Raw genomic sequence first — 12,252 nt, 5'->3', positions numbered from 1 at the left:
TCTTACTACTTTTTGGTGAAAAATGAAATAGTAACATTTAGAATTAAATAATATGTTTTAAAGCAAATTCATTTGCCCAAAACTGACATTTCAATTTTTGGTTGAAATAGAGTGTTAAAGTGATATTTTAGCCCTTTCAGCAGCTAATTTAAAGTATAAGTACACCTTCTCACAAAAAATGAAAAAGTGAGCTAACAAAGTACACCTTCTATCCCTGCTGCCCTTACTCCCATGGGTGATTAGCTGTCACTGCCCACTTAGCCGATTCAGTGGTCCAGGGTTTTGAAAGCCCCATTCTTCTTCCCTTTCTCTCCTTAGGACTTCTGGGATTAAAGTGATTTCTGATTGGTTGTCACATGCCAGTCATCACTCTGATCCATCTTGAAAGCCCTAAGGGATCTAAGGGAAAAAGGGGAGGAAGAACAAGGCTTTAGATGTGAGCAAAGTCTTACCTGAATGGTCATGGTCATTGTCAAGTGATATTGAGGAACCACATGGGAAGTAGCTGTGGGGATTGCTGGGAGATCATTCTGAAGGTGTGTAGGAATAGGAGGCAGTTGTCCCATCTCTCCTATTTTAGACATGGTATGTTAACAGGGGTCAGATTAACGTGAGATATGTCATGCCAACTTGGGGGGTTAGAGGGTCTTTGTGGGTCTGTGGATATTTACAAAAGGTGAAGTCTATTGGGTGGTATGGCGCTTCCTCTTTTTAGTGTCAGTTGTCTATACTAGTGGTTTTAGTCCCTTGAGAAGGCAGAAATGGTCAATGTTTACGTGGAGAGGTGTGGCTGGAAACAGGGTTGGAGCTTAGTGAAACTCAAGTCAAGTTAGACTAGCAGACATGAAAGACCCCCTCCTAAAGTTCAACAGTTTTCTGGTTATTTATTGGGTACAATTTATTTTAGTTACGGTTATTTATTATGTAATTTTTTTTTTTTATTGTAAATAAATAACAGGCTGCTGCAACCATTTACAGATCCATATCACACAGTCTGTGTTTTATTTTGGGAGGGATCACACTGAGGAGAGGAGAAAATTGATGAATCCAGCAGTCAAGTCCCACAAGACAAAAATATGTTAGTGTGTTCACATAACATTTCCATCATAAGCACTTCAAACAAAACATTCTTATATTATATAATGATAACTATTTTAAGGAAAGTACATTCATCTTTTTGCTTCCCACTGACCTAACATTACCCCCCTCCCCCACTCTAAAATGTATACGGTAGAAGAGGTAAAAAGCATAACTGTATAGTCAAACTTTATGGCACAGTTTGTAAGGTGTTTCCTATAGATGTCAGTAACACTGGCTGCCCTTTTGTTTGATAACACTGGCTGCCCCTTTGTTGGATAACGCTGGCTGCCCCTTTTTGTGTGAAAGCCATCAGATAACATCAGATTCCTTATGCCTGCCTCCAGCTAAGGTCCTAAAAAGTAGATGCCATCTTTAAGCCCTCTAGAAGTCTTTAGGGCCCATTGCTGGCATAATATTTACAGTTTGCCCACTTTGTGTTAATGTTGGTAAACTTACTGTGAAGCTATACAACTAGCAGAATCAGGACTTGCTGCATTTAATGTGCTAGATTAAACCAACAATGTGCCCACTGTTCTATTTGCAGCTTGGTTCCAGTACCAAAATGTTAAGTTGAGCATATGAACAATCACTGAACAGATCCCAAGTCATTTGCACAGGATGTAGCATGATTTGTATACAGGCATCATTTGCACATTCTGCCATGTAGAGGAAGTGACAGTGCGGTAGAGTAACTGGACACAGAGGAGAAAAGCCTTAGAGCTAGTTGTAATTAATTCGAAAGAGAAGAAAAAAACAATACGCGACCTATCTGAAAGGTGTGTCTAAAAAAAAATTGTATATGTAAACAATCATTTTGCAATGTGATTAAAACCCAACTAATGTGCAAAAATTATTTTTAAAATGATTTACTAAAAGTGTAAAATCCTTGTTGATTCTGCCAGTTTGTCTTCTTTGTGTATGAATCACAGGCCACAAACTGCATGAGGTTCTTCTATAACGACTGACTGCTTCCTCACAGAGCCTCACTGTCATCCAGTAACAGAGTTTTGCTTTTGGTACTGCCAAATATCCTAATCACTGCTAAATTGAGGACCTGGTTTGCAGTAATGTTACCGCTGCAAAATATACCTAAAAAAGGTATTTATTCTTTTCCTTTTAAGATGATTATTTCATTATATACCTTAATGTGATTGTAAACCCCTGAAATTAAAAATAAACAAAGCAAATCCTTCTATAGTGTGTACTTGCCTTAACCACTTGCTTACTGGGCACTTAAACCCCCCTCCTGCCCAGACCGATTTTCAGCTTTCAGCGCTGTCACACTTTGAATGATGATTGCGCGGTCATACAACACTGTACCCAAATGACATTTTTAGCATTTTTTCTCACAAATAGAGCTTTCTTTTGGTGGTATTTAATCACAGCTGGGATTTTTATTTTTTGCTAAACAAACAAAAAAAGATGGAAAATTTTGAAAAAAAAAATATCATGTTTCATAGTTTGTTATAAAATTTTGCAAACAGATAATTTTTCTCCTTCATTGATATGCGCTGCTAAGGCGGCGCTGATAGGCACAGATAAGGCGGCACTGATGGGGACAGAAGGGGCAGCACTGATGGGCACAGATAAGGCGGCACTGATGGCCACTGATGGGCCCTGATGGGTGGCACGGATGGGTGGCACTTACTGGGCACTGATAGGTACCACTGATAGGTGGCACTGATGGGCGGCACTGATGAGCACTGGTAGGTGACACTGATGGGCACTGATAGGTGGCACTGATGTGTAGCACTGTTGTTGAGGCACTGATTGTGGGCACTGATAGGTGGCACTGATGTGTAGCACTGTTGTTGAGGCACTGATTGTGGGCACTGATAGGTGGCACTGTGGGCATTGATGGGTGGCACTGTGGGCACTGATGGGTGGCACTGTAGGCACTGATGGGTGGCACTATGGGCACTGATGGGTGGCGCTGGTGGGCACTGGTAGGCGGCACTGCTGCCTATTGCTAGGTGGCACTGGCAGAGGGCACAGGTGGGCACTGAGGATCTGGTGGCGCTTGTCGTTATCGGACTGATGTCCCTCTCACGGCCACCGGTGATCGTCTTCTTTTTCCTCCTCACGCTGTCAGCGCAAGGAGAAAAAATAGCCGATTACTGGCTCTGTTGATGTCACATGAACAGCTGTCATTGGCTGACAGCTGATCATGTGGTAAGGGGTCGGGATCAACCTCTTACTCCGATCTGTGATCAGGTGAGTCTCATAGACTCGCTGATCACAGAGCGCGCGGCACACGCCCTGCAGGGGGCGCGCAGGCCGCTCGTGCATTGACGTCGTCCCGGCAAAGCAGGCCCGCGCTGTAGCCGTCATTCGGCTATAGCGCGGATCTCTAGTGGTTAAACTAAAGCATTCAGTGCATATCCTGTCTGCTCTCTCCTTCCTCTGTTATCTGCATGAGTCTCTTCTGACAGTTTTTTCGATACAAGGCAATCCTGGGAGCCCAGCCCCTCCAACACACAGCAGGTGATTGACAGCCTCAGCTGTGCATGTTTTATTGTTAAGCTGGGTACCAGAGCTGCACGATTGATCATAAAAAAAATCACGATCTCGATTCAACCTCCCTCACGATCTTAGTCCAGCATTTCCACAATTCATATAACAAGTGCAGATTCTCTGCTCGCAGCTGTCATAAAAAAGTAAAAAAAAGAGCAGCTGGCCAAGTTTATCACAACATTGCTTAGCAGTGAGAGATAAAAAGAAACATTGTATCATTTGGTTCTTTTAGATCAAAGGGATGAACTTCAGTGTGCAAATGAGGTCAGTTTAACCACTTAAAGACCAATGCCGTGTACACACGACCAGACTTTACGGCATACTTGGTTCGGCGGACCGGAGTCCGTCGGACAATTCGATCGTGTGTGGGCTCCAGCGGACTTTTTTTCCCCAAAAGTTCGACGGACTTAGAAATGAAACATGTTTCAAATCTTTTCGACGGACTCGTGTCCGGTCGAAAAGTCTGCTCGTCTGTATGCTAGTCCGACGGACAAAAACCGACGCTAGGGCAGCTATTGGCTACTGGTATCAACTTCCTTGTTTTAGTCCGGTCGTACGTCATCAAGTACGAATCCGTTGGACTTTGGTTGATCGTGTGTAGGCAAGTACGTTCATTCGGAAAGTCCGTCGTAAAGTCAGTCGAAAGTCCGCAGGACAAAGTATCCCGCAAAGTCCGCTTGTGTGTACGCGGCATTAGACTACTTGTTGCTTACAAGTTAAAATCAGTATTTTTTGCTATAAAATTACTTAGAACCCCCAAATATATATATCTATATATATATAGATATATATATTTAGCAGAGAACCTAGAGAATAAAATGGCAGTTGTTGCAATATTTTATGTCACACTTTATGCACAGCGGTCTTTGAAACTCAATTTTTGGGGAAAAAATACACTTCAATGAATTAAAAATAAAAACTAAACAGTAAAGTTAGCCCAATTTTTTTTTGTGTAAAGGAAAGATGATGTTACGCCGAGAATCGTGATCTTTATTTTAAGCCAAAAAATTCTGATTCTCATTTTATCCAGAATCGTGCAGCTCTACTGGGTACACACAGGCCAAAAACCAGCTGAAAAGGGTCAGTTCGGCAGTAACTAGCCAACTTTCAGCCCATGTGTACAGCTGTCTGTTCTTCAGAAGCCTCTCTTACGATCGGCTTATATTGACTGGTCATGCTGGAAAATCGATGCTCTAACATCGCTTTTGTTAGTACGGCAATCTCTCTTTTTTTTTGTTCAGTCCGCTGGGTTGAACAAAAATATTTCTAGTGTGTACCCTGCAATGGACTGTGTAGAGGAGGGTGTGTCAATTCCTAGGCTTTGATAAAGCACAATTCATGTGCGAAACATGTAAGCCATGTCTCCCTTGCTTGTACATGTAGTGCTCCTGATGTTCTTCATGGTGTGAATAAAGGCATTTGGATCTCAGTTTGGTGTGCAGCCACCAGAATTGTCTTCATTATTGCTTCATCTGTGACTGGGTGAGCACCCTGCAGTGAGGAGATCATACTGTTGGAGCCAGCTCACCTGTGAGCAGCGTGGACCTCTTGTTTGTGTTGGTCTGTGTAGAGGAGGGTGTGTCAATTCCTTCCACTCAGTTCTCAGATTACACCCTTTGATCTGTGTACTTTGAATGTCTCTGGAGAAGAGATAGCTGCAGATAAATATGTACAGCTTATATAGAAGGATTTGCTTCATCGCTGTGTATCACCTGAGTAACTTCAGTGGGCTTATGTAAGGGTCTAGTATCACTTTAATTTTGCTGGGGGGGGGGCTGAACATCGTAATTAAACATTAAAAAAAAAACACAGGCAGGGTTTTCACGTCTGCGTTGAATGGTAATGCCACCAGCAGCTGGCAGTCCTAGGCAGATTGATCTCCTGATACCTAAATAGTTTCATTGTCAAAGTTACCAAATACCAGCAGTGTGGAAGCAGTAAAGCCTTTCATCTCTCAGGTAAGCAACCACTGACAATAATATTAGCGTCCCTATTGAATACCAAAGTAAAGGGGACGTCACTAATGGCCACCAACATAAGGGAACATTTTACCACCAAGGGAGCACTTTATCACTGATCACCAGTGTAAAGTCCTATTCACACTAGGGTAGTGCAACAACATAGGCAAAATCATGCAATCTTTCACACATACACGAAATACACAAACAAGTTGGGGATGGAAGAGGATTTATGCTAAGAGACAGTGATTGGGGAGGAAAAGGATTTAGGGCAGATTAGGGGGAAAGAGAATTTGTGTTGAGGAGAGGGATTTGGTGCTAGGAGGAGAAGATGATTTGTATTGGGAGGGGTGGGGATTGAAAAAGGGGAGGGGGGCTGTACTGGGAGGGGGGATTTGGGGGGAGGGGGGATTTGGGGGAAGTGGAGGAGGATTTGTGCTGGGGAAGGGAGAAGATTTGTTCTGGGGGGAAAACATATTTGTTCTCAAACAGGAGAGCGCGCAGATTAGTACTGGATTTTGCTTGGAGGGGAGGGAGTGAAGATCTTTGCTTAAATGGTAAAGTGGGTGAGATTATTGCATACAGGGGGAATTTTGCACTCTCACGACCCCTACACTGTGCATCTTTTTGTTTTGTATTCCTGACTTCTACTATGCATTAGAAAGTCCTGTCGCCTGCATTCTGTGTATTGTGTACTCCTGGACTCTGCTCTCTGAGTGTCATGTACTCCTAAACCTGGCACTGGCTACTCTTGTGCTTTACATACTCCGGATCCTTGAACACATTGCATTACACACTGCACCCTGGGCCCTGCACTCTGTGTTATGTACTGTATTCTTAGACCGACTCTAACTGCAGCACTCTGCACAACTGAAGTGTGTTACGTAGTCCTGACTCCTGCACTCATTGCACATTCCTGACTCCTGCACTCTGCCTTACAGACTCCTGCACTTTATACATTATATTGTACATTATATACGGTACTTCTCACCAAACTGTTAATTGTCCCAACAGTTGCTGGTTGCTAAGCAGTCAGTGACTATTTTAATAAAGTTTTTCTGGTAGGTTCAGACAAAGTGTTAGCTCACTGTCTATATTCTGTGTAAATAAAACAATATGTAATAGTAGGGTTTTTTTTTTGTTTTTTTGCTTTTTTTTAATAATTCCGCAGAGGTTTATATGTGTCTATGAGACTCTTGCTTGTGGCACAGAAATCAAAGCATATTTTATAGGTACAAGGAAGCCCCATTTTTTTCTAATCATACTCTTTAAGCTCCTCCCGATGTTAACAGTTTGGCCACACCCACTTATGGCTGCGGCGCTTTATGCAGTCACTACTTCCTTGGAGTGTCACTCATTCTCAAGTTCTAAAGTTGGGAGATATGAGCATCCACTGCAGGTGAACATGTAGGTAGGTACATCATTGCCCATACAGGAACAGTGGTATACAGTGACAAATTAGCAATGTTCACAAACTCTTTCTTTTTTGGGCCTTTATTATAAATATAGCAGAATAGCATTGTTCATCATGACCTCTCCCTAGAAAAAAAGAAAAACTGTTTAACTGCTGTTCCTATCAGTCTGTGATAACCATGATGATGATAACATCATCTGCTAACGGAACTGAAGCTGTATTTATTGTTCAGACTGACTGAGCACACACTATACAGGGCTGAAGTATAGGAACTGGAGCAAGGCAACCTGAAGAAATATGGAGCTGTTGTCTTTAGCCAGTCCACCAATAAATAAGTTCTCATCTTGCACTCATTGGAAAATGACACATGGAATCCCAATAGTTGCTAAAGGGGTATCTAGTCCACGTTTCTTCAGGGTTTGTTGCTCTTTTGTATGAAGTTCTTAACAACTTTTTAAAATACTATAAAGCTCAGCGGTGTTGATTCGAGAAATTTTCTTCTAGTATACTGCAATGATTATGTTATTCAACAGTACAGTCAATGAATTGTAATTTTTGTTCCTTTCACTGGGCCAGGTGTACTACACTATGCATGTGTGTCAGTGCATAAAAAAAGGAAATCGTATTAGCACAGTATTGCTTTTCACAATGTAGTCAGGAACCTCATGCTGGACATGCTTTTTATCATGCAACTGTACAAATAAGTGGCAACCACCCCAACCTGTAACTGGCCTTTGCAGCAAGATGCACAAGGAAGGGCAATATATATCACAAACAAAGGATTTTCCAGCACACTGACCAGCCAACCTGCAAAACAACCAAATTAGCCCTGTCTAACAGTTTACGTCAAAACAGAGGGTTTTGTTTGGAAACGTAAACTGTTATGCAGCGTACACACGGTCGGATTTTTCGACCGGACTTGTCCGACGGACGCAGACGGACTAAATCCGGCGAACAATCCGATCGTGTGTGGGCTTCACCGGACCTTCAGCTGACTTTTTCAGTCCCAAATCTGACGGACTTTAGATTTGGAACATGCTTCAAATCTTTACGTTGTAACTCCGCCAGACCCAGAAATCCGCTCGTCTGTATGCTAGCCTGAAGGACAAAAACCGACGCTAGGGCAGCTATTGGCTACTGGCTATCAACTTCCTTATTTTAGTCCGGTGTACGTCATCACGTACGAATCCATCGGACTTTGGTGTGATCATGTGTAGGCAAGTCCGTTCGTTAAAAAGTCCATCGGAAGTCCGTCAAAAGTCCACTGGAAAGTCTGTCGGACAAGTCTTCCCGTGTGTGCATGGCCTTAGACAGGGCCAATTTGGTTGGTTATCACACTGGCCGGTAAGTGTACCTTTGTTTGTTTGTGATATGCATTGCCCTTCCATATGCACCTCACTGCAAAGACCAGTTATAGGCTGAGGCAGTTGCCACTTTTCTGTACAGTTGGATGAATTAGGTGCAGGGAGACACTGGGTGTCTTTGCTGCCATTGTGCTCTTGGTAGGCATCATGTGCGTCCCTGTGCCTTTAAAGAGGGGTGGGGTCCCTCCAGGCATATCTGCCCTTAATCTATCCATTCTTATATGTGCTCCTACTATGGAAATTTAGAGCTAGGACCGCAGTATATACAGAGGTCCCTTGACGTGGGCACTGCGGCTTACACATATATTTGCAAATGTGTGCAAACAAAACCCAGTGTTTTTAACACACACTGTTAGACAGGGTCAACTTGGATGTTTTATAGGCCGGCTGGTAAGTGTGCTGGGAAATCGTTTGTTTGTTTGTGATGCTTATTTTCATACACATGTAAGAGACATGCACATATTCATAAGCGTAGGAGTACCAAGTCGTGCAAGAAAGAAAATGCACAAGAATGCATCCATTTAAACTTGAGGTGTGCCTAGCATCATTGTTTGATTGTCTTCAGCTCTGATCCCTGTGTCCTGTATTCCTGAAATACTGATGATCTTGCTACTGACCCTGGTCTGGGCTTTTGACCACAACTCTGCTTCTTGACGTTGTATCTCGATGCCAGTATATTGCCAACTCCTGCCTGTCCCTGACCTGGAAACTGTTTGTGATCCTGCACTTATCTGCCTGGCTGCTGCTGTGGCCTGACTCCATATTTTCAGTTGGTGGATCCCTGGGCTTCCAAATTCACTGCTCCAGCCTCCTGGCACCTGTGCCCTTCCGTTGCCCTAACAGTCCCTGTCTCCATTACCAGGGGTGCTTGGACAGGATTTTCGCAGGAGGCCACCCTTGTCATCTTGGGCTCCACAGTCTAGTACATGACATGTGTTCAGTTTACAAATAGTGTATATGCAAAATTTACTGACAAGAGTGTTTGCTATGAAATGTACTCTCTATGGTCTGGACGCACACCAGCTTTGCCAGCTACACCACAGTGTATCTACAATAATAATGTGATTTTCTGTAATGTTTTTGGGTTTATTTACCTGCTTTTAGCATTTTTAGATTAGCATACCATATTGGAATAGAATTAAACTAACTACACACGGCACGTGTCAAAGTGATCAGCGGCGGCCCGTCCATTAGGGGCGCCCAGGCGCCACCCCCTTTCTCAAGGCCACCCCCTATATGCAAAGGATAGATTCATGCATAGCATAGCATGAATCTATCCATGGCTGCCGCGGCCACCCCCTATTCATGCATCCGGCCCTTTTCAGGGCACCGGGTGCATGAATTACAGCGGCAGGGTTTTTTTAAGCAGCTGATTAGAGCCAGAGGCTCTAATAGGCTTCAAAATAGGGTGGGCTCGGGAGGCAGAGGATGCGGCCCGAGCCCACCCAGGCCTGCTACAACAATTATTGAATATTCGCTATTGAAACATTGAACCTCAATCCGGCCAACCAGAAGCAGGTGTGAGACCTGTTTTCTGATTGGCCGAAAAGAGAAGACTCCCAATTGGCTGCCAAGGAGGAGGGAAGAAACGGAAGCCACCGCCATTGCCGTGATGACCCGTGGAGAGCAGGAGAATGGGAGGCCACCGCCACCAAGCAGGGGAAGCCGCCAGTGATGGGGTAAGTGCTACTGGCCAACCGGGGGGAAAGGCATTTTATACTGTTTGCCGCCCCCCCCCCCCCAATTCCACAGGCCGCCACTGAAAGTGATCCTGTCACTATACAGTCCAAACTAAACATTAGGCAGTCTGTAAAAAAAGATGCTATGTGGCTTACTACCCACGGCCACTACAGGTGACAATTCTGGGTGTGTCAAATACTTGAGTGCTGGGTTTTATGTCCTGTGGTGTCATAGGATTCAATGAGAGGAATCACAGTGGACCTTACCATATGCATTGAAAATTGGTGCACAATAAGCTTGATTGGAACAGGGAACATTTTTCCTGTATCTGTGCATTCATTAGGGCCCACAATGGAAGTGAACCATAATGATGTATTCCTGATCTTGTTCATTTGCTTTAGTAAATTAACCCAATTTAATAATTTCAAGCAGGAAAGTAGATCTCATGTCTGTTCATATAGCATTGTGAGGATAGGAAGATTACAGATCTAGATTGAACCTTTTATAGCCAGCCTTATTCTGTCAGACAGATAAGAGAACCTGGAGATCAGTGCTAGAGTACTGCTTAGTATCTTGACTTGTTTTATACCATATCTGAGATAAATCAGTCACAAGTACATACATGATTTTAAAAGCATGCATGCACAAAAACGTAATTCTTTTCATTAAGCGTGGTTATAATTGATATTAAGATGTTGAAATATCAACGGTGTGACAGCACTCATATCCTGTAGTTCTCAACTGATGTAGGTTTGCAGACATAAAAACAGAAAATATATAGTAAAAAAGAAGAACCAACTACCATCCTACACGCATCCTCATTTTGCTTTACCAATTGAAAGCTATTTTTCTCTCCTATGTCAGCTCCCTTTTGATTTTTAAAAGTGTTTTAAATATAATTATTGTGAATATCGTTGATATATACTGTATCTGGATATTTATTGCCAGTGACTATGTACATAAAACAGCATGTATACTTGCATTTGATGTGGTAGCAATAGTAGCAGAGTTGCCATTACTTCTATCATCATCTTTATGAACCTGCTACATCCTTCCTGTTGAGAGCATTGCTGAGAAAAGACAAGAAGTTTTTAGAAAGCCAGAACGAACTTACCTACTCCGTATCGCTCTGTGCACGTTCTCTGCCAGGGAGCCATCCTGAGCAGGCCAGAGCAACCCAGGCTCCCTGTGCCTGGACACGCTTAACACCACACACTGCACAGGAATTTCAAGTGACCTAAGAATATTTTGATGACCAAGTTTGCTTGTCACAGTTCATCTGATTGTAGATCTTATCCCTCCTTGTGACACTCCTACTGAGCACTTCCTTCTTGCACTGTCTAAAATGATCACTTCTCTGTTTCCTCTTCTGAGTGCAAAGCTGCTTATTAGGCAACCGTCACACAAAAAACTCTAGTGGATGATATTATTTCACTGCATCACAATATGTTACCTCATTCAAATATTAGCTTTCAGTGATAATTTTCATTTAGTTTGTTTATTCAAAAAGCATTATAAACAGAATGTCAAAAAATGGCCCTTCATTTATTTTTTACTTTTTTACCATTCCTATTGCAGACATCCCAACCTGCAAAAACTCATTTCAGGGAGGTGACGCTTCGCGCCAGCGTCGCCCCCCCCCCCCCCCCCAATAAAATGCAGCCTTACCAGTTCCAATTAAATGCATCCTGATCAGTGCAGTGCCAATTAAATGCAGCTATACCAGTGCCCAATGAAATGCAGCCTGATCACACAGCTGCTGGGACTGGGCTACTGGCCCTGGGGTCTGGCTGCTGGGGCCAAAGGTCTGGCTGCTGGAGCTGGGCTGCTAGTCCTGGGGTCTGGCTGCTGGGGCCAAGGGTTTGGCTGCTGCAGCTGGGCTGCTGGTCCTGGAGTCTGACTGCTGGGGCCAGGGGACTGGCTGCTGGGGCCAAGGGTCTGGCTGCTGGAGCCAAGGGTCTGGCTGCTGGAGCTGGGCTGCTGGTCTTGGAGTCTGGCTGCTGGAGCTGGGCTGCTGGTTCTGGAGTCTGGCTGCTGGGTCCAGGGGTCTGGCTACTGGAGCTGGGCTGCTGATCCTGGGGTCCAACTGCAATGGGGCTGGTGAGCCATCCCAGTCAGCGAATTCCCCAGAAGGAAGAGGGTGGGCTGAGGTAGAGGGGGGGGACAGCCCATACTGCTATCCCCAGCCTGCTGCATGGGTACTTTTTAGGGGTCGATCTGGCCGATTCAGCAGGGAAGAAAG

General features: G+C 43.9%; 1 protein-coding gene across 2 annotated transcripts in view; it reads right to left on the bottom strand.

Moving 5' to 3' along the window:
* DOCK2 (dedicator of cytokinesis 2) overlaps positions 1-11,323 on the bottom strand; it is a 475,532-nt gene extending 464,209 nt beyond the window's left edge. For both annotated transcript variants that reach the window (XM_073620719.1, XM_073620720.1), the window contains exon 1: positions 11,125-11,323. In XM_073620719.1, coding sequence (XP_073476820.1) covers positions 11,125-11,167 — 43 coding nt within the window. In that variant the 5' untranslated portion in view covers positions 11,168-11,323. The remainder of the gene's footprint in view (positions 1-11,124) is intronic.
* Positions 11,324-12,252: the final 929 nt, after the last annotated feature.

The sequence above is a fragment of the Aquarana catesbeiana genome, linkage group LG03 (assembly GCF_042186555.1).
Source record: "Aquarana catesbeiana isolate 2022-GZ linkage group LG03, ASM4218655v1, whole genome shotgun sequence".
NCBI classification, from domain to species: Eukaryota; Metazoa; Chordata; class Amphibia; order Anura; family Ranidae; genus Aquarana; species Aquarana catesbeiana.
This window is presented reverse-complemented; position numbering and strand designations above follow the sequence as displayed.